At 43.2% G+C, this 20,002-nt stretch overlaps 1 protein-coding gene and 2 non-coding genes across 12 annotated transcripts; all 3 read left to right on the top strand.

The window, feature by feature from the left end:
* Positions 1-12,969: 12,969 nt before the first annotated feature.
* LOC136509765 (small nucleolar RNA SNOR75) lies at positions 12,970-13,055 on the top strand. Its single transcript, XR_010772503.1, has one exon. It is a non-coding gene; the product is annotated as a small nucleolar RNA SNOR75 (small nucleolar RNA).
* A 301-nt stretch (positions 13,056-13,356) lies between these two features.
* Positions 13,357-13,443, top strand: LOC136509768 (small nucleolar RNA SNOR75). The gene has a single exon (XR_010772507.1). It is a non-coding gene; the product is annotated as a small nucleolar RNA SNOR75 (small nucleolar RNA).
* A 2,593-nt stretch (positions 13,444-16,036) lies between these two features.
* Positions 16,037-19,640, top strand: LOC136508104 (rRNA biogenesis protein RRP5-like). Of its 10 annotated transcripts, none has more exons than XM_066502728.1 (9): positions 16,037-16,652; positions 16,783-16,853; positions 17,632-17,700; positions 17,788-17,857; positions 18,377-18,483; positions 18,566-18,646; positions 18,725-18,799; positions 18,882-18,983; positions 19,388-19,640. In XM_066502728.1, exons 2-9 carry the CDS (start codon positions 16,815-16,817, stop codon positions 19,448-19,450), a joined length of 606 nt encoding a protein of 201 aa, XP_066358825.1. In that variant the 5' UTR covers positions 16,037-16,652; positions 16,783-16,814; the 3' UTR covers positions 19,451-19,640. The 10 variants fall into 10 exon arrangements, with proteins under 10 accessions (XP_066358825.1, XP_066358821.1, XP_066358824.1 ...); XM_066502724.1 differs by having other exon boundaries at positions 17,626-17,700; XM_066502727.1 differs by having other exon boundaries at positions 16,037-16,670.
* The last annotated feature ends 362 nt before the right edge of the window (positions 19,641-20,002 follow it).

Genomic DNA, 20,002 nt, shown 5'->3' with positions numbered 1-20,002 from the left:
TCTGTGAGTTTTCCTTATTCTTCCTGCTCAGTTCTAAGTACTCCTCGGATAACCTATATTCCTTGAAATCCTACCAGAAGTCCTTCTGCTTGCTAAACTATCCACCATCAAAATCTGGCTCTTTATTTTGGAGGACAAAATTCTTGTACAATGTCCCCTTGAAATTCTTGAAGCATGTCCCCATGATTTCTTTTGCTTTTTTTCTTGACTAACTCCCTGTCATACTCCCTTGGGAAAGTGAAATACTCTGGGATCTTGACATCCCATATGTAATCCTTCTCACTTTTGGGAACCCTCCACGGGTTATCATCTTTCCCAATCCACTTCCTATACCTAATCGGGATGAAGTCCCTAACAAGTAACCCGAGGATAGTCTTGTATTTGGTCAAAGCTATAGGTGGTGAGAGTGGATCCCCGAATTCATTGAACTCAGTAATGTGCCAGTATGCATTCCTACCAACAGGAATCTTTGACACGCCTCGCTTAGATCTGGCCTTCCTGCTACCCGAACCCTCTGGCTCCTCGGCTGACGAAGGCTCCTGCTAGAGACACCAAGTAAGCTATGACCCTCTCAATTGATTAGCGTGCGTGGCTACATAGTCACATGATACCAAAGTTACCTGGCCATCTTGGTCATTTTGACCCAGATCGAGCAGGCCAGACGGGGTCCATGGCTGCTCGTTCTCACCGTCCTGATTGACACCGTCACCGTTTGTCAGATCATGCGGCTCTCCCGACCCAGCGATATCAGCCGCTTCTTGTTGCCGATCTGTTCTTCGGCGACGGGGTAACAGGCGACGATGAGTCATGGCTATGACACGATCGTGGTTAGTTTTGGATGCGGCAACTACTAATAGCATATGTTCATATATATATATATAATTTGTTTAATGCAAAGTCTAATAATAAGTCCACATACAACAAAGTCCACCTACTATTCTACGAAACTAAGCCTACATCAACTTCCAAATAAGAAAAGCAATGAACATAGCCATAAATAAAAGCATGACATCTTTCCAAGACCAAGGAGCAATTCTCCTAATCTTCACATCTCCGGCGGGTGGCTTCTCTTCAATCTCCAGTGCCAGCAGATGGCCATGGTTTTCATTCATTGGACCATAGTAGGCCGGTTGCCCATGGTTTGCAAGGTAGGCCAGATGACTATAGTAGGCCCTAAAAGCTTCAGCTTTTGTGTTGTATTTTTTGTGCAAATTATCAGGGTACCGATTGACTTAAGCATAGCAATCTTCCCAGGTTCGATAAATCCCAGGTATGTGACCAACATGCACTACATACCATGACATGGTTGCCTATACATTTAAGTAAATTAGGCATGTGGTAAGTGGTAATAGTAACTCACTGAACTAGGGAAGCTTAAGAGTAAGAACATTGTTCGGCAATACATTATCAGTATTGCTCATGTGCAAGATGAATAACCAAATTCTTCATTGCTCCCAATAGTCATATTATAACGATTGGTTTATGAATTTTGGAGGAAGCTAAAATTGAATTATATAGTCATATCTTAATAAAATCCACTTATTCAAGTGTCACCTATCTATGTCATGTTTTACATTGCCATTAGTATCTAAAAAACCTCTCATTGATGCATTGGTAATTCACACACTGTTATATCAAAATCTACATGAAACATGAGGCTATGGATACCACTGCTCCAATGAACAATATTTGTAAGTATGTTAATTGGGCTTTTGCTGTAAAAGGGTTGATGAACAAATAATAGAAAACCACATCTTCCAGCAAATTAAAAAATCAACTAGATGCATTTTTGGGATGCTGGTGCATGTCTATGCCATTGAAATGTATCATTTCTTCTCCTGACTGATAGAGAGGCGAGAGCACACAAATTTGTACTTGAACATCAAATACATAGCTACAGTGTTTGTATCAAGATCACACAATACATCATCATCAGTAATCACCTAAAATCTGCTAGAAAAGACTATCTTAGTAAGGATGCTAGAAAGCTCATAAAAAACCAGCAAATGCTCTCTGAAGTCACAAGGCAGTTCTTTATTTTTCGTTCCAGACATTTAAAAATCGGATGCCTGGGATTCTTGCCTGAACAAACAAACATACCCTAACAGCATCATCAATGTGGGCATACACTATCAACTGTCTTAAAAAAACTATAATACACATAGGAGTGGATGTATTAGAACTAATTTTTCCGAACACAATGTATATTTGTCACTTTCTTCTTGTCCCAACCACTCCATGTTATGCCATCTTGTGACTCGGTCACTTTACTCATCCCGTACTCTATCTAGCAATCCATGTAACCACCGAGGTCCCTGCTTTTTTCCTTTACCTAGCATCCGAGCCTACATGGTCTAAGGAGGCCACTAATACTCACGGAAGATGGAGTTGATATGACCATGATTATACGTGTGATGTGGGTGATACAAAAAAATCAGCAATGTTACTAGCCATAGGTGGTGGAAGGTAGGAACCAGGAGGGAGAAGCGCTACAATGAGGCGCTAACACTGTGGGGGATTTTATCAAACACACAGCGGGCAGTGAGCCACGCACTCACCGTGGGGGAGGGAAAGCAACTGTCCACGCGCTCCTGAAGGCCTCGGTGGTGGGAGTGCTCCTGAACGCACTCACCGGGAAGGAGGGGCACGGTCGGCGTCATGGACGACGAACGAGGGCACGGACGGCGCGGTGCTCTGGCTTGGGGCGGTGGACGGCGTGGGGTGGTGCTTCTGGGCTGGTGCTCCGGCGTGGGGCAGTGGACGGGGGAGGGGTTGGCGCGGGGTTGAAAGGAATTTGGATAATTTCAACACGTGCCTCTTTTATACCAGTATCTCATCGCTGCCGGTTGTAAGTCGAAACCGACAGTGATGGGGGTACATCACTGCCGGGTACCTCCCCAAACCGACAGTGATGGGTGCACATCATGCTGGGTTATTCTCCAAACCGGCAGTGATGTGGTTTAGCAGTTAGGTCTTAAGTGTTATAACTTTTCATTTTGTTTTGAACTCCTCCGACTGTCTCAACGGTTAAGACCCTTCAACCAAGGCCCCGAGACCCATGTTCGAGTCCCAGGCGGCCCAATTTTTTTTGTTTTTTTATAAATTATTAATTTACTTAGGGAAATAGCTCATCACTGCCGGTTTTGATTGTAAACCGACAGTGATGGGGTACATCACTGCCGAGTCATTCCCCAAACCGACAGTGATGTGGCGTAGCAGTTAGGTGTTAAGTTAGGTGTTAAGTAGGATAACTTTTTGTTTTGTTTTGAACTCCTCCTACTGGCGTAGCGGTTAACACCCCTCAACTTAACCCTCGAGACCCGTGTTCGAGTCCCAGGTGGCCCAAATTTTTTTGTTCTATTTTATAATTTATTAAGCAGCCTCAAGGTCAAAAGGAAAAAGTAAATAACCCTAAGCACACATCCTATACTAGCGCAGCGGTTAAGTCTCTGAACTCTGTAGCCCTAGACCCGAGCTCAAACCCGAGGGCTGGCACAATTTTTTTTAATTTTTTAAATATCACTGTCGGTTTTTAAAATAAACCGATAGTGATAACCAGTATCACTGTCGGTTTATTCTCATCAATGCCGGTTTTTTAAACCGACAGTGATGTTTATATATATTAAAAAATTTCTTTTATATACTGAATAAATAGAAGCATATGTATTCCTATGTCAAAATGGCTTGAAATTTTTTTGGCAAGCTTGTACACTCAAATTAAGACCCCACACAGGATCCTAGGTTTTTCTGATCAGTTTTTTTATTTATTATATTTTTCTATGTGCCGAATGAGACAAAAGAGGGTGAATTTCATCTTGGACCCAATAGATTTTGTCATCCACCTCCACAAAATTTTTATCCCTAGAGCACATTAGAGCCTGTGTAAAAGTTTGGCACCATTCCGGATCTTTTCGAAGGTAGACTCGGTTCAACCTATAATTAAATGGTGTCGTCGCGCGGAAATTCAATTAAACCTCAGAAAGTAGCAAACCATCTCCGGAAAATCCCAAACTTGGTGTTTCCTTCACACGTGGCACGTGCAAGTCTAAGAAAAAGTTTGAGACCAATACGACACCGGAATGCCTATGAACCCCAGAAACCTTGATAACATATGTGTATAGTCATGGTTCGATGAAAGGGTACATGTAGCTCTGTGAAGCATGTATACCCCGCCTATGTCCAAATGACTTGAAATTTTTTTGGCAAGCATATACACCCAAATTAAGACTCCACACAGGATCTTAGGTTTTTCTAATCAGTTTTTTATTTATTATATTTTTCTGTGTGCCAAATGAGACAAAAGAGGGTGAATTTTATCTTGGACCCAATAGATTTTGTCATCCACCTCCTCAAAATTCTTATCCCTAGGGCACATTAGAGCCTGTGTAAACGTTTGGCACCATTTGAGATCCTTTCGTGGGTAGACTCAGTTCAACCTATAATTAAACGGTGTCGTCGCACGGAAATTCAATTAAACCTCAGAAAGTAGCAAACCATCTACGGAAAATCCCAAACTTGGTGTTTCCTTTACACGTGGCACGTGCAAGCCTAAGAAAAAGTTGGAGACCAATACGACACCGGAATGTATATTTCTAGTTGCCCAACAAATGTTACACGAATTACATGCATGACAATAATTAAACACACAAAGCTGCACAAATTAAAATTAGAACCCAATTAAACTACGACCTTGAAAACAACCTAATAAACATTAATTACTATCAGAATCACTGCCGGGTTCGATCGAACCACGCACACTAACATGCCTCTGTAGCCATATATGGTAATTGATGTCACGGATTATGTATCCGCTTGTATCGATGAAGTCTAATGCCCATATGAGTGCACTCTCTTGTGCCTCACAATACCGAAAGAATGGTCAGCCATAGATGTAACCTACTGAACCACCACTGCCCCTGTTAGTAATCCTTATGCAGTGCTGGCGCCCTTCTACAGTGAGCTGGCCGAGGTTACCATTGCAGAATTCCCAATTGTACCCGAGTTGCTCCGTAGCTTGGTCTAGAACGGCCCACAAGCCACATGCAGCATAGGTAAGGTCATAGAGCTCAATCTACATGCGGAGAAAAAGAAAAAAAAATAGAGAATGTTATTACAATAATAAACAACAAATAACCACAACTCAGGTATAAGTGACCATTTTACCACATCCGCACGGTTGTAGCTCGCAAACCATTCGCTTGCTTGTGGGACGGGGATATCACCAGCATTCAAAGCAAGTGCCTTGAAGTGCGAGAAATTAGGCACATCGTAGCAAACACGTCGAAGTGCCTCTAAACAGATGCGCACGGCACTGACTTGGGCGCTTATCATGTCCGGGCTCTGTTTTCCCATCTCGTGGATATGGTTCTAATGATTTGCACCCCTCAAAGGGATGGAAAAACTGAGTTCACACGTCCATAGCTGACCACTTGCATTAGATGCTGTGTTCTCGATGATGTCCGAGATAAAGAACCAGCTAAGTGTTATTTGTAGCCAATCTATTGGAGAAGACAACATATCAATACACTTGCTTTGTATTAAACTAATTACACTTATTTGTTCGATGATGTGCGACATATATGTATGCAACAATGATATTAAACTAATTACACTTATTTGTTAGCATCAAAAAATAAAAGATGTTAGAAAAAATTTCATACAATAGCTAGAAGAGGGAACTGTGGAATGGCCACATTAGGAGCGAATGGCTCATCGCCAGGGTGGAAACCTGGTTCTTGTGGTGGGCGAGGTCCGTTGTTCATACCACCTGATCGATAAAATACCAAAAAAGTATAACATAAAATATATGCACAAAAAAATCTTCCAAGTAAAATGTGGCAACATAATTAAATATAGATCGAATGCAAGGAATAAGAATATATATAGATGTGGAATGCAAAGAAACATGAATATAAATATAGATCAAATGAATATAGATAGAATATTGGAGAAGACAACATATCAATACCATTGAAAAATGCAGGAGCCATGACCAAATCACGTAGAGAGAGTGGATTTCTTGAGAAGTGAGGGTGAAACGTGAGAAATGAGACTGTGAGAGTTCGTGGGTGGGTGGGATCGATGTATGTGGCCGGCAGTTTGTTTTATAAAGGGGGCATGGACATCACTGCCGGTTTTTAAGTAGAACCGATAGTGAAAGTTAATATCACTGTCGGTTTGTAAGTAGAACCGACAGTGAAGGTGCATATATGTAAAGGATATATTTATTTAGATAGTACAGTGGGAATGTTTTAACAACAATGATATATTTATTTAAATAGTAATGAAATACAACAAAAAATAACAAAAATATTAGAAATAAATTACATATACGATAACAAAGACCTTACACTAAAAATTCATATACGATAACAAAGACCTATTTACATACAGGTCAATGTTACAATCAATGTGTATCAACACATTATAATGTAACCACCTCAGTAGCATTCTAGCACCAACTAGGGGCAAACAGCAGCACCGAGGTGGTCTACGAGCTATACCGGTTGGAGATGATAAGGTGGCATCGATGAATCCGCCTTATCTGTACATGGACTTTTTCTAGATGTGCACCACAGTGGATGGCTCTGTGAACCTCGTGGCATCTCCAATCTTCGGCGTTGCTCTATCTTCAGTAGCATTCTTCTAGTACCTCTTGTGTGCACCATTTTGGTGGACTACGATGCCTAACGATATCTGTGGTTTGTTGTGAGAGGAAAACATTGTATCATGGCTGATAAGGCCTGCCTGAAACCAACATGGAGAGGCTAGCTCCTGGCCGAGGGCCATTTTATATGGGTTAGCAGTCGTGGTACATTTTTATTTCTGAACTAAAGTTGTCGGGGTAGGTGGGAGCAGTGTTCCAACTGTTGTGGTCAGTGGGAGCACTGTTGGCATGTGAGGAGCATCTACACATCACTGTCGGTTTTAGTTTAAAAACCGACAGTGAATGGGGTACATCACTGCCGGTTTTGCTTGTAAACCGACAGTAATGGGGTACATCACTGCCGGTTCATTTCCCAAACTGGCAGTGATGTGGTGTAGCAGTTAGGTATTAAGTAAGATAACTTTTCATTTTGTTTCGAACTCCTCCTACTGGCGCAACGGTTAAGACCCCTCAACTTAGCCCCCGAGACCCGTGTTTGAGTCCCAGGAGGCAAAAAATTTTGTTCTATTTAATAAATTATTAATTTACTTCAGAAATAGCTCATCACTGCCGGTTTTGATTGTAAGCCGATAGTGATGGGGTACATCACTACCGGGCCATTGTCCAAACCGACAGTGATGTGGTGTAGCAGTTAGGTGTTAAGTAGGATAAGTTTTAGATTTCTTTTGAACTCCTCCTACTGGCGCAACGGTTAAGACCCCTCAACTTAGCTCTGAGTCCCGTGTTTGAGTCCCAGGCGACCCAAATTTTTTTGTTCTATTTTATAATTTATTAAATGATTTTTCTCTGTGCACCTTCTTTCTTCGTGGCCTTCTTAGCGTTTCTCTTCATCTCGGGCTGATCTGGAGACTGGAACAGTACACGCATCAAGTAAATGGATCACTCAACAGTCAACACACAAGCCACAAGCATTCCCATTCACATCTCCAGGAGCACATACATCAATGGTCAATGAAGGTTGGAGGAGGAATGGAGCTACTACACCTTTGCTCAATGCCGACTGTGGGCTAGGCTCCTTCGAGTATTACGAGCAGGGACTACAAACTGGTTGGGGACCAGTGGCGCAGAGGAGCTGTGGATCCCTCACTACTAGTAGTAGCTCGGAAGAGAATGGCCGCCCCAATGTCCTTCTATCGGAAGTCTAGACATATATATTTATATTTATATTTAGCTGGTGTTTAAATTCAGAGAGTAAAGTTTAGAAATGTTACGACCGGTGTCAAATCTAGTGTTTGAATAGTAATAAGGTCAGTCTCAATGGTAGTTTTAAATAACTTTCATTCTCATTAATTGCTATGATACATCGACATATTTGCTGAGTTGGCAGAGTATTAATGAGGAGGAGAGAGAAGATGAGAGTTTCATCAGGATCAAACATCCTTCACGGTTATGTGCAAAATGATTACATAGTTATCAATAATCTAACTATCTTTACATGCATCAACAATGAGGGCCTCATTGTGATCAAGCCGTACGTAAGCAGGTTCGTCACCCTCTTGAAGGATAGGTAGGGGTACGTTCGCCCCGAATGGAGGCATTTCCTGATAGCCCCTGTAGTCTTCTTCGTCCGTCACTCCATCGACACCGACAATCTTCCTTTTCCCTTCTAGGACTACTTTTAGCCTTCCTTTTGTCTTGTTGTCCCTTGCATAGAAGACTTGCATATCATCTCTTGTAAGGACAAAGGGGTCATCTCTGTATGCGGTCTTAGTGAGATCAACGGTAGTGAACCCTTCGCTATAAGTGTTGATTTCCTTGAGCTGACCCACTAGCAGTGAAAAAGAGCTACCTTCAACGGACCGTAGGCTATCTCCCATATCTCCTCTATGAAACCATAGTATGTCGCCTGCACGTTGCTGTTTTCGTCGTGAGCATCAAAACGAACACCACAGTTTTGGTATGTGCTCTTTCCATCTTGCTTTTTTGTGTAAAATGTGAATCCATTGATCTCATACCCTTGGTACTTAAGATATGTACTTGAAGGTCCCTTGGCTAAGGCATCCAGTTGATTACCCAACTTTATTCCAAGCAAGCGATCCTGAAAACTTTCATGAATCTTTCGAAAGGGAACATTTGATGCAGGTACATTGGGCCAAGGGCTCTAATTTGGTCAACAAGATGAATGAGCAGATGCAATGAGATATCAAAGTAAGTCGGCGGAAATGCATCTCAAGCCTAATGAGAGTTTTGGCTATGTCCCGCTATAGCTGCTCTAGCGTGGACACATCAATGACCTTTTTTGAGATCGCGTTGAAGAACGAGCAAAGCTTTATGATTGGGGCGCGGACCTTTGGGGGGAGGATACCACGCAGGGCAATAGGAGCAGCGGAGTCATAATGACATGATAGTCATGGGCCTTCATAGGGCCATAGTTGAACTTGAGTTCTCTCATGTTCACTAGCCTCTTTGGGTTCGCATAGTAGCCCGTCGGGACTTTGAGTTCATTGAAGAAAGAAATAAGCGCATGCTTTTATTCCTTCTTCAATGTCCATGACGCAACTGGAAGTTCGAACTGGCCATTCTCTAGCTCCACGGGATGCAGCTCCTTCCTGATTCCCAAGTGTTGCATGTCTAGGCGTGTGGCTAGTGAATCCTTCGATGTCCCCCCGGTGTCCATCAAGGTGTTAAGAGTGTTAGCGCACACGTTTTTAGTGATGTGCATAGGATCAAGACAGTGGCGTACACTCAGAAATGGCCAGTAAGGTAGTTTCCAGAAAACCAATTTTTTCTTCCAAATGCTCCCATCAGGCGCTGCTACTGCATTGTCCCCCTTCCCAAGGACAACCTCTAGTTTGTTGAGTTATCGAAGTATCGCGGGCCCATCTCGATATTTTGGAGCTAAGCGTTTCTCAATAGTACTGTTGAAGTCTTTTCTTTTCCTGCGGTAAGGGTGATCCTTAGGTAGGAACCTACGGTGTCCCATATAAACTATCTTTGAGTTATTTGGCAGATTTACCGCATCGGTGTCGTCCAAGCACTCGACACATCCAATATAGCCTTTTGTCTTCTCTCCAGACAACGAACCTCGACCTGGCAGGTCGGTGATTGTAGCGATAAGTACTCCCTTGATCATGGCATGTTCCTTTTTGTACTCATCCCAAACATCTGGCACGCCCTTTTCAAACATCTCCACTAGTTCATCGATCACTGGTTCCAGAAACCACATCGATGTCATTCCCTAGTTGTCTTGGCCCTTGGATCAGAAGTGGCATCTGGATGTACGACCGCTTCATATAGACCCAAGGTGGAAGGTTGTATATACAAAGCATCACTGGCCAGGTGCTATGATTGCTTCTAACCTGGTTGAAAGGATTCATCCCATCTGTGCTCAAAGCAAACCAAAGGTGCCTTACCTCTCCACCGATGTCCTTATAGAACATAGTATTGATAGTCCTCCAGTCATGCCCATCGGCGGGGTGCCTCATCATTGTATCTTTCTTACGCTCTTCGCCATGCCAGCGCAACAGCTTGACTGACTTTGCACATGCAAACAGCCTATGCACCCGTGGAGCTATAGGGAAATACCAAATGACCTTTACGGGACCTCCTCTGGCCTTAGTACCCTCATCTGATGGCCCTTCCTTGTACCGTGGAGCTTCACACTTGGGGCACTTGTCCAAGTCTTTGTATTTTTCTCCACGGTACAATATGCAATCATTGGAACACGCGTGGATTTTTTCAACCTCGAGGCCGATGGGGCAGACCATTTGCTTGGCCAAGTATGTCTTTTCTGGCAACTCATTTTTTTCTAGCAGCATTTTCCTTATTATACCTAACAACTGATCGAAGCCTTTATCGCTCAATCCGTTTGTCGATTTGAACTCTAACAGCATGATGTCGGCTTCCAGTTTGCTCATTGGACAATTCCTATACAATGGTGTTTTGCCATCTTGTCTCATTTTCTCTAGCTTTCTCAGCTGTCTTTCACTAAGACATCTGGTCTCTACATTACGTAGCAGCTGAGAAATGCCATCGTTATCCTCGGTGTCGTCAGCTAGCATGTTCCTAAACACATTATTAACTGTGGCCATAGGTTTCGTATTGACACCGGGTTCCTCATCACCATCGTGGATGGCTAAGTCAGGCATGCCACATCATCATTGTTTTCCTACAGAACATTCACACCAACCTCACCTTGCATAGTCCATATCGTATAGTTTGGCATGAACCCCCCGGTAATCAAGTGCAATCGTATAGACTCAATTTGATGAAAGTTCCTATGATTCTTGCAATCTTTGCATGAGAAGACAGGGTTCCCATTCCCAGCATGGGCTTTGGCATCGGTGATAAACTAGCTGATGCCATGCATGTACCGCTTGTCCGTTCGAGACAGATGCATCCACTCTCGATCCATCTCTGCACAAAAAATACTGAGATAGTAATTACAAAGAATTAATAAGAAATCGAGCTTCATGAACAATAATTGTAGCTCGAAAGTACCATTTTTGGAAAACATTATTGTACACTAATTATTGGAAAATTAAAATTGGTAGCCCTGGCCCTGTAAATTGAAAATCGTAGTAAAAAACAATTATTGCACAATAATGCAGAACATCTATTCTACTCTACTTCTAAGAACTAATTATAGCATCACATACTAACAATGATGATCTTGACCACAATGGAATAATTAGCTAGGAATTTAAATGTGTTCATAGACACCAACCATTTGGATGACGGATTCACCACAATTTGAGCCTTGCACAAATGTCCAATTGGAAAAGTGCTCTCTAGAATGGAGAAAGAACTAGAATGAGAATCAAATAATGTAGCCATCAAAACAAAGCTAATTAAGCAACAAAATCAAAGGAGTGGATGTTTGTTACTAACCTTGAAGCAAAAAGATCAAGTCATTCTTCAAAATCCAAGCATTAGCTTCATGGTGAAGAGTAGCCGCAAGAATGGAGGGAAGGGTCCAAACGCGTGCCTCTGTTCTCGGGATGGAAGAGAGGAGGAAGGAGAGGACGGCTGCAGCCTTTTTGGGTTGTAAGCTTATCACCGTCGGTTCTTGGCTAGAACCGACAGTGATAGAGCCCAATCACTGTCGGCTCTTGGCTTAAATCGGTAGTGATGTGTGGCCGCCAAAACACTGCCGGTTCAAGCCACAAACCGGCAGTGATGTGGTCCTTCACTGCCGGTTTTAGCCTAGCCCCAATCATTTTTTCATTTTCAAGCTCATAACCGGCATTGAAGGTACATCACTGCCGGTTCTCACAAATCCGGCAGTCATGATGCCGGCAGTGATGTGCAAATCTGGCGTAGTGGAGGCAATTAACATCGGAGTGCGTCGGTGTCTGTTCACGGCAAGTTGAGGGCGGCCCACTACGTGAAAAATAGTTTGTAGCAACGGGGCTATTTTTTTTAAAAGGGCGGCTGGCATTGGAGCAGCCCCTACAGTGACGTGCTAGGGCTCTAGCATAGCAGACGCCCCTACAAATGGTACAGTAGGGGCGGCTGGTAATACGAGCCGCCCCTACAAATGCGTCGATTTGTAGGGGCGGCTGGTATGTAGAGACGGCCCGATGTATAATTCAGCCCATTCAACGGTTTTTGAACCGGCACTATGCGGCCCAATGTATTCCAGCCGTTGGATGAACCCCTGATGAATCAGAGCCATTGGATCGAAAACACAAGTATATAAGCACCTCTTCATCCCTCCAAAACCCTAACCTCCTACCCTCTCTTAGCCACCCACGTCCACCCTCCCTCCCTCGGCCAACAGCACAACTCTCTCTCTCTCTCTCTCCTCTCTCTTCTCTCTCTCTCCTCTGCTCTCTCTCTCTCTCTCTCTCTCTCTCTCTTCTCTCTCTCTCTCTCTCTCTCTCTCTCTCTCTCTCTCGAGCGCACGCGTAGATCGAGCACGGGCGCCCTTCGACGGCGCGCGAGGGCGCGCCCCTCTGGCAGCGGCGCGGCGGCGCGTAGCCTAGGGGGTAGGGCGGCGGCGCATAGCCCGAATGGACGTGGAGCGTGGTCCCTTCGGCGGTGGCGTGGTAGCGCGGGGTTCCTCCGGTGGCGGCGTGGGGCCTGGAGCCCAGATCGATGCGGGGCGCAGCTCCTCTGGCGGCATCACGAAGGTAATCGCTGAGATCTCGTGATGGGTTCAGGTTACGTTTTTGAGTGAAGTTCCGAAATCCGACGAAACTAGAAAACAAGCGCGGTGTTGCCGCGCACTTGCTTGTGCTGGGCCAGCCAACGATACGTGGGTGTGGGGAAACAGACTTGATTGAATAACCTTTAGATGAGGGCTGAACATCAACCCTATATCCAGATGCGAAGAATTAGAATATGTTGTGTTCTCTCATTCTCTGTGATGAGTAACCAGATGACGAGTCCGATTTAATCCATTCCATTATACCATGAGGACAATTGAGGCATTTGTCTGAGAGAACACAACAATGTTTCTGTAGTGTTGCATATATTTCACAGGATGAATTGCTGGATAAGAAATTTCTCAATCTGAATGCCAACATTCTGTCCATGTATGTAATGATTATTTTAAAGTTTCCCTAGTTTCCAATCGAACAGTTCTGTTGATTGCTAGGACAGTGCAAATAAGTTGAGTTGCTAATACAATCAAATCATCTCCTACTATTGTTGTAATTTGTTGTACTTAATTGAATGACCTTTAGATTCAGATGGGGCTTAACATCGAATCTTAACCCTATGTGAAGAATTAGAATATGTGGTGTTCTCTGTGATGAGCAAACAGATGACGAGTCCGATTTAATGCATTCCATTATACCATGGAGGACAATCAAGGCATTTGTCCGAGGGAGGGCAACAATGTTGCTCTAGTGTTCTAGTGTTTGATTGTTTTTATCTCGTTACAAGGAACCTATTAAGGATTCTGTACCGTTCGGACAAGGGGGGCTAGGGATTAAAGATGTTGCTGGAAATAATCCTGTGTGTCTAGGTGCATGCTAATGTCTAGGTACATAGCATTTACTTTAGTTAAATTTCAGCATAGAGTAATAGGAGGAATAGGCTGATTATATATAATTGGGTAATATTCTGCATTAGTTAGGAGGCTATCATAGCCTGATTTGTAGCTCACGTTTGGCTAAGTAGAAGAGAACAGAAAAGGCAAAGTCATTCCAGCCACCAAAAACCACTTGTGCTCGTGTGTGTTTCTTGTGTATGAGTTCCTTGTGTCCGGTTAGAGGCAGAAAAAAATGAATATGAGTTCAGTTTGTTGTCATTCATGTCCTAATTTCTTTCATTACAGATGTGATTTTTTAAACCTATTTTATTTCAAGTTAACTTTGACCATCGCTAAATTTAAATTATCTTGCAGCCGTGTTCTCAGCCTATTCTGTAACTTCATTCACTTTGTGGTCACCTAGGGATATAAGTTTGGCTGTGAGAAGGCTAGCACATTGAACACATATGCTGCAATGAAGTCTGATGGCGGCGAGGGAGCTCCTCCCCGGCGGCTACATCCACGGCGAGCCCCATTCTCGGCGTCCATACATCCACTCTGGTGAGCTCGAACAGCCAAACCTAACTCAATTGGGTCAACCAGGTTTAGTTGACAGTAGCACTAGATCAATAGCAGACACACTCAGTTGCATGTGTGTTGACAGTAGCACTAGATCAATAGCAGGCACACTTGCCGGCACAATGTTTTAATTGGAGTTAAAGAATTAAAAAATAATGTCCAATATATTTAGATAGACAAATCTTGTATACTGATGTTTCATTGGTAATTAAAAAAAGAATAATATTGAGGCACATCTTGCAAGCCATAAGCTTTCTGCCGATTATAGCAACAACATCAAAATTGAAGGATTTTTTTTCTAAACTTAGACGACAAAGAGTCAAAGACTATTTAGTCTAATCTGACATGGTTACATTGGCTTTGCGTACTACATGGAGGCTGCAATTGACCTCCAAGTTTCTCTTCTTTTTTCCTCTGGCTCTGTGTTGATCTATGTACTCAGATGTACTTGCAGTAGTCTTATTGTAAATGCATTGGTCATTACAGAATATTACAAATTTTCATGATATTGGTTTACAACATAGCACCTCTCTTTCAAAATACTACAAATCTCTGTTAAACTCAACCATCTAGCATGTATATGCAGTTCTTTATATATATATATTAGAACTACTACCCTGTAGCTGGCTACAAAATAACTTATTCTATAGCCACTTTAAGTTGCGATAATTACTATGTTAATTTACGAGATTATAGTAACTCCTTACTAAGTGGTTTACTATAACGTTATCGTAAATATCCCCATGTGTTATAGTAACCCAACTATCGTAAATATGTTGACATTATCGTAAATTAGTATATAAAATTATCGTAGATGGATGTGGCTACAGAATAACTTATTTTGTAGCTGGCTACTGAATATACTCTCCCTATATATATATATATATATATATATATATATATATGTATATATATGTGTGTGTGTGGTTGAATTTAAATTATAAATTTGAATTTTTTTTGAGGGAAAATGTACTGTAGGGGCGGTTCTAGACTGAACCGCCCCTACAAACAGATATTATAGGGAAGGCCGATACTACAGCCGCCCCTACAAATCGATTTGTAGGAGCGGCTGATAACACCGGCCGCCTCTATAAATTGATTTGTAAGAGCGGTCTGGAACCGCTCCTATAAATGCATGATTTGTAGAGATAGTATGGTAGGGGCGGCTGGCCGAGCCGTCTCTACAAAGCCTCACCAGCCGTTCGTAGAAACCATTTCTGTTGTAGTGGCGGTGAGAGGCTAGGGTTTCAGGATATGGGTGGGAGGGAAACCTTCAGTTTGTCCATATTTTTATGGGTTGGATCCACCCGACCCATTTTCCATCCATAAGCATATTATCGGGCACACAACAAAGCGCGGTCAAAGTCGTCCACTCTCGTCTGCATGAGTGGAGGCATTGCTAATTTAAGGGCGTGGAGCCATGCTGCTAGCAAATCGTGCGCTCATCTGTAGTACTACTAGTATCTTTGTCGATCGAAATATAGCTCTTGGAGGCGTACAGCATGTCGACCAGCAGCAACTAACATTCTTGGACGAGGTCGCCCGTTGTCCTTGGTGTAGTTTTGCTGCTGCTTCTTGTGGTCTGCAGCGACGACGGCCTCGTCTTCCTGCTTGCAACGGCTACCGAAGGCGAATCAGGAAGCACCGGAAGCAGCGGCCATACACTACGTAAAAAACGGTTTTTAGCAACGGGAGGAATTTTTTTTAGGGGCGGCTGGTGATGGAACCGCCCCTACAGTGGCGTGCTCGGGAGTCCAGACACCAGCCGCCCTTACAAATGGAACAGCAGGGGCGGCTGGTGATACGAGCCGCCCCTACAAATGGGTCTGATTTGTAGGGGCGGCTCACTCACCAGCCGCCCCCGGAGTTGATATTTGTAGGGGCGGCTGGTGATTGAGCCGCCACTATAAATACATGTACGGTCGCTACCCATCCAAAATATCTACTGACCTCTCCTCTCTTTCTCCGTCTCGACGCCCTATCTCTCTCCCTCGCTCTCCCTCTCCTCCGAGCCCCTCGGTCTATCCCCCACGCCGCCCCTCCCTCTCCCCCACGCGATGACGGGACCTCACTCTTCTCCGCGCGGCGGCACCCAGCGGAGGCACACGGCGTCACACCCCCCTCTTCTCCGCGCGGCGGCACTCGGCAGCACACCCTCCTCCACATCCCCATCTGGCCAGCGCCACCTCCCTGCTCTAGATCTGGCCGGCGCCGCTCCCTCCTCCACATCCCCCGACGGCTGCGCCTAGAGAGGGGGCAAGGCGAGTAGAGGAGAGTGGGATGGGGGAGGAGGGGAGAAAGGGAGGGGGCGGGGAGGACGACGCAGCGGTGGCGGCTGCACGCGCCGAGAAGCAGGCGTAGGAACTGTAGGACGCACCGGTGGTGCTGCTGATGCGAACCCGTGCAGAGGAGGAGGCGCTGCGACGCCGCGCTCCAGGGCTCAGGGGGCTAGGCGAGGCCACTGCAGCGCATCCTGGCATCGAGAAGGTCTGTGTCATGTTGCACGTAAGATATTCTTCTTCCTTTTTTTTGCTTGCTGCAGTGCTGTCATGGTGTTTGATAAAATGTGCAGGTCATCAATTGCACATTTAGACTGCAGTGCGTGTGGATTTTACAGGTCGTGCTTTGGAGCTAATCACCGGAGTAAAGATGCCATACCCAATGGTTAAAGGCCAACTAGCTTTTCAGGTGACTAATGCGCTTGCCACTGTGCAATGTATCTGATCTCAGAAAATGAGTGTTGGTGTAACCGTATATAATAACATAACTGGGAGTACAGGCCTGCATGGTGTATATATATATGTGTGGATATTTAATCTATTTGTGTGTTGAGGAATTGATGGGCTTACGACAAGTCTGAAGCTTAAGTACGTAGTATCTGTAGTATCCTATATAGCATGCATTTGTATGTCATGTTCACTTTAGAATTTTCAGTTTTGAAGAAGCAATGATTTGGTTCATATATCAGACTATGTACGGAGTAGGCTACTAGCAGTAGCACTAGAACCTGACTAAGAAGATATGTCATGCTACTCTGTCTTTCTGAGGCATATAAATATATGCAGATCAGAGTGCTGTCTTTCTGATGCATATATATATATATATATATATATATATATATATATATATATATATATAGATATATATATATATATATGCAGATCATGGTTTCTCTCTAATTACTCAACTCTCTAGGAATAACTGTACTCTGTACTGAGCTAGTTATTATTACTACTACTAGAAACTGCCTCAATCTTGTTATGTCCTGTTCGAACATAGGGTTTTTTTTGCATGTTAATAAAATAACTGAAAAGTTACGGAACAAAGCACTAAGGTTTACATACTAGTTAGTATATTTGCCTTCATGGCTGTGCACAATCTTAATAACTGCGGATTCTAAATGCCTATTGGCTGCACAGTTTGGGATATGACAAATGACAAATGTTTTGATTTTGATGAGGCCAAGACCACCAAGAAGATTGTGCTGAAGCTGCAGTGCCAGAGCTGCAATCACTACTCACAGCACCCAATCAAGGTACTGTCTCATTTCTCCTATGCTAAGTTGAATCAAGTATGTCACCATTTGTTTTAGCTCAATCTTTCCTGGCTCCCTGTGTCACAGAGGTGCAAACATTCTGAGATTATTGGAGACAAGAAGGGCAAGAGAACATCTGTACCTTCAAAAATAAATGGTATGCCTTGGCTTCGGAATGCGTACTTATACTGTTTGATAACTAATGACTTCATGAGAGGAGCTGCTAGCTTCTTTTTTCCTGAACATGCATGCTAGCCAAGCAGCAGCTTCTCCCTAACTCCTAGATAAGTACAAACCAGTAGCTAAAAATCTGATTGGTGAAGAATTTGCTGAAACCTGAGCACGAGTTCAACCAACTTCTAGTTCTCGGTGAAGTCAACAAACTTCATTTGCTATCAATGCATTTTGAAAAAAAACAGAACATCCCTTTTTCTTCTGTTAATAAACATTTGACGCTTTGGACATTCATTACACAGTTATGTTATAAAAATGATAGCAAAAAAAGAATCTAAAGTCACTGTTTTGCATGCACACTTGTAGCTTATCATGGTCTGTACATGACCTCACGATACAATCAGTTGTGTGCACTGCTAATGATGATGCACCTTTTGTTGTCAGATGGATATTTGATCACATTGCTAATTTTTCCATCTGATTTTCTAATACCGGTCTGCAGATATTGAAGGTCAAAATTTAGTTCTTTCGACAAAGCACTCACTTATCAATTGCGCAAATGACATTCCTTCAGAGATATCGCAGATGCATCCTGGAGTTGTAGTTCATGTAATCTTTCTCTAGTTTTTTTTTTTTTTTTTTTTTGCTTAGCCTAAGATGAGCAACTCAGCTGACATTTATTTTATCTTAGGGTTACATCTGCAACATTATCGAAGCTGGTTGTTTCGTCCGTTTTCTCGGACATTTGACTGGTTTCTCTGCCAAGGACAAAGTAAGAAATTTTCAGCTCTGTCATTCTTTTTGTTTTTTTTATTTGAAAAGAATGTCTAATTTTTCTTGTTTCACAAAGGCAGTTGATAGGCGGATAGAAAGGCTTTCTGATGCGTTCTATGTTGGCCAGTCAGTTCGGAGTCACATACTCAGCGTATGCCATAATTGTTGGTATATATTTGTTATCATCTATTACTTGTGTTCTTCTAAAAATTTTTTTGTTCCTCCCCTTGCAGGTAAATGCTGAAACTGCTAGAGTAAAACTCGCACTTCAACAGTCAATGTGCTCCTCAACGGATTCTTCATTTATTCAAGGATACTTTCTTCTGGATCAGAAGGTTATAATGGAAATAATTACCTCTTACTCTGTTGAATAGAAGTTTCCAAAACTTTATGGTACTCCATTCCAAATTAAGATGTTTTGGCTTCTCTAGGCTTTTGCTATGCACTTATATATAGTGTATGTCTAAACAATTACCTCTTACTCTGTTGAATAGAAGTTTCCAAAACTATGATGAATCTTATCCCAGATGTAACACATTAGTCTGGAAAGTTCATCTGATCTTGTCCATGCACCCAGTATGCTAAATGCCATCCTTGTTAATCAGCAGTTCAACACAATTCACTGCATCCTTCTCTAGATATTACTTTGATGCATTCGGGGTAGATTTTGAAGTTTTTCATACTGTTGATGCTCCTATATAAAGTATAAACCACTAACTGATCATCTTTTGTGTGCCAGGACTATTACTTCTACAATGATGACAGTGGAGTACAACAATTGTTTGGGAACCCGCAACTGTGAAGACTTGAGCTGAGATTCTTTGGGTGACAAGTATATCATTAGAATTCTTCAACTTACCTACCATTCCTCTTCCTCCTGCCTGTAAACTGAAAGCATGCAAGTTGCTGCCTGTTGACCTCACCCCTCTCCTCTTGTACCAATGTTTAAATTCTTATGTCGTTTAATGTTCTGGTCGAATTTGAATTGTAAATTTAATTTTTTTTGGCGGAAAAATGATTTGTAGGGGCGGTTGGTACTGTAGCCGTCCCTACAAATCGATTTGTAGGGGCGGCTGGTGTTCCCAGACCGTCCCTATAAATCGATTTGTAGGGGCGGCTACAGTACCAACCGCCCCTACAAATCTATTTCTAGGGGCGGCCGGTAACACCAGTCGCCCATACAAATCGATTTGTAGGGGCGGTCTAGGAACCACTCCTACAAATCAGCGATTTGTAGCCACCCTTTCATAGGGGCGGCTGGCAAAACCGCCCCTACAGAGGCTTACCAGCCGCCCCTAAAAACCTTTTTCTACGTAGTGATAGTAAGTGTCCACGGCCATCCAAATCAGGGCAA

This window comes from Miscanthus floridulus, chromosome 15, assembly GCF_019320115.1.
Source record: "Miscanthus floridulus cultivar M001 chromosome 15, ASM1932011v1, whole genome shotgun sequence".
Taxonomy (NCBI): Eukaryota; Viridiplantae; Streptophyta; class Magnoliopsida; order Poales; family Poaceae; genus Miscanthus; species Miscanthus floridulus.
Note: the sequence above shows the minus strand (reverse complement) of the source record. Positions and strands in the feature narration are given on the sequence as shown.

Bases quoted from the DNA above. Each gene is read 5' to 3' on its own strand.
- LOC136508104 (XM_066502719.1), top strand. From the start codon at position 17,566: ATGCCTATTGGCTGCACAGTTTGGGATATGACAAATGACAAATGTTTT. The intron at 17,701-17,787 runs GTACTGTCTCAT...CCTGTGTCACAG, and splicing joins ACTCACAGCACCCAATCAAG to AGGTGCAAACATTCTGAGAT. The intron at 18,800-18,881 runs GTATGCCATAAT...CTCCCCTTGCAG, and splicing joins TTCGGAGTCACATACTCAGC to GTAAATGCTGAAACTGCTAG.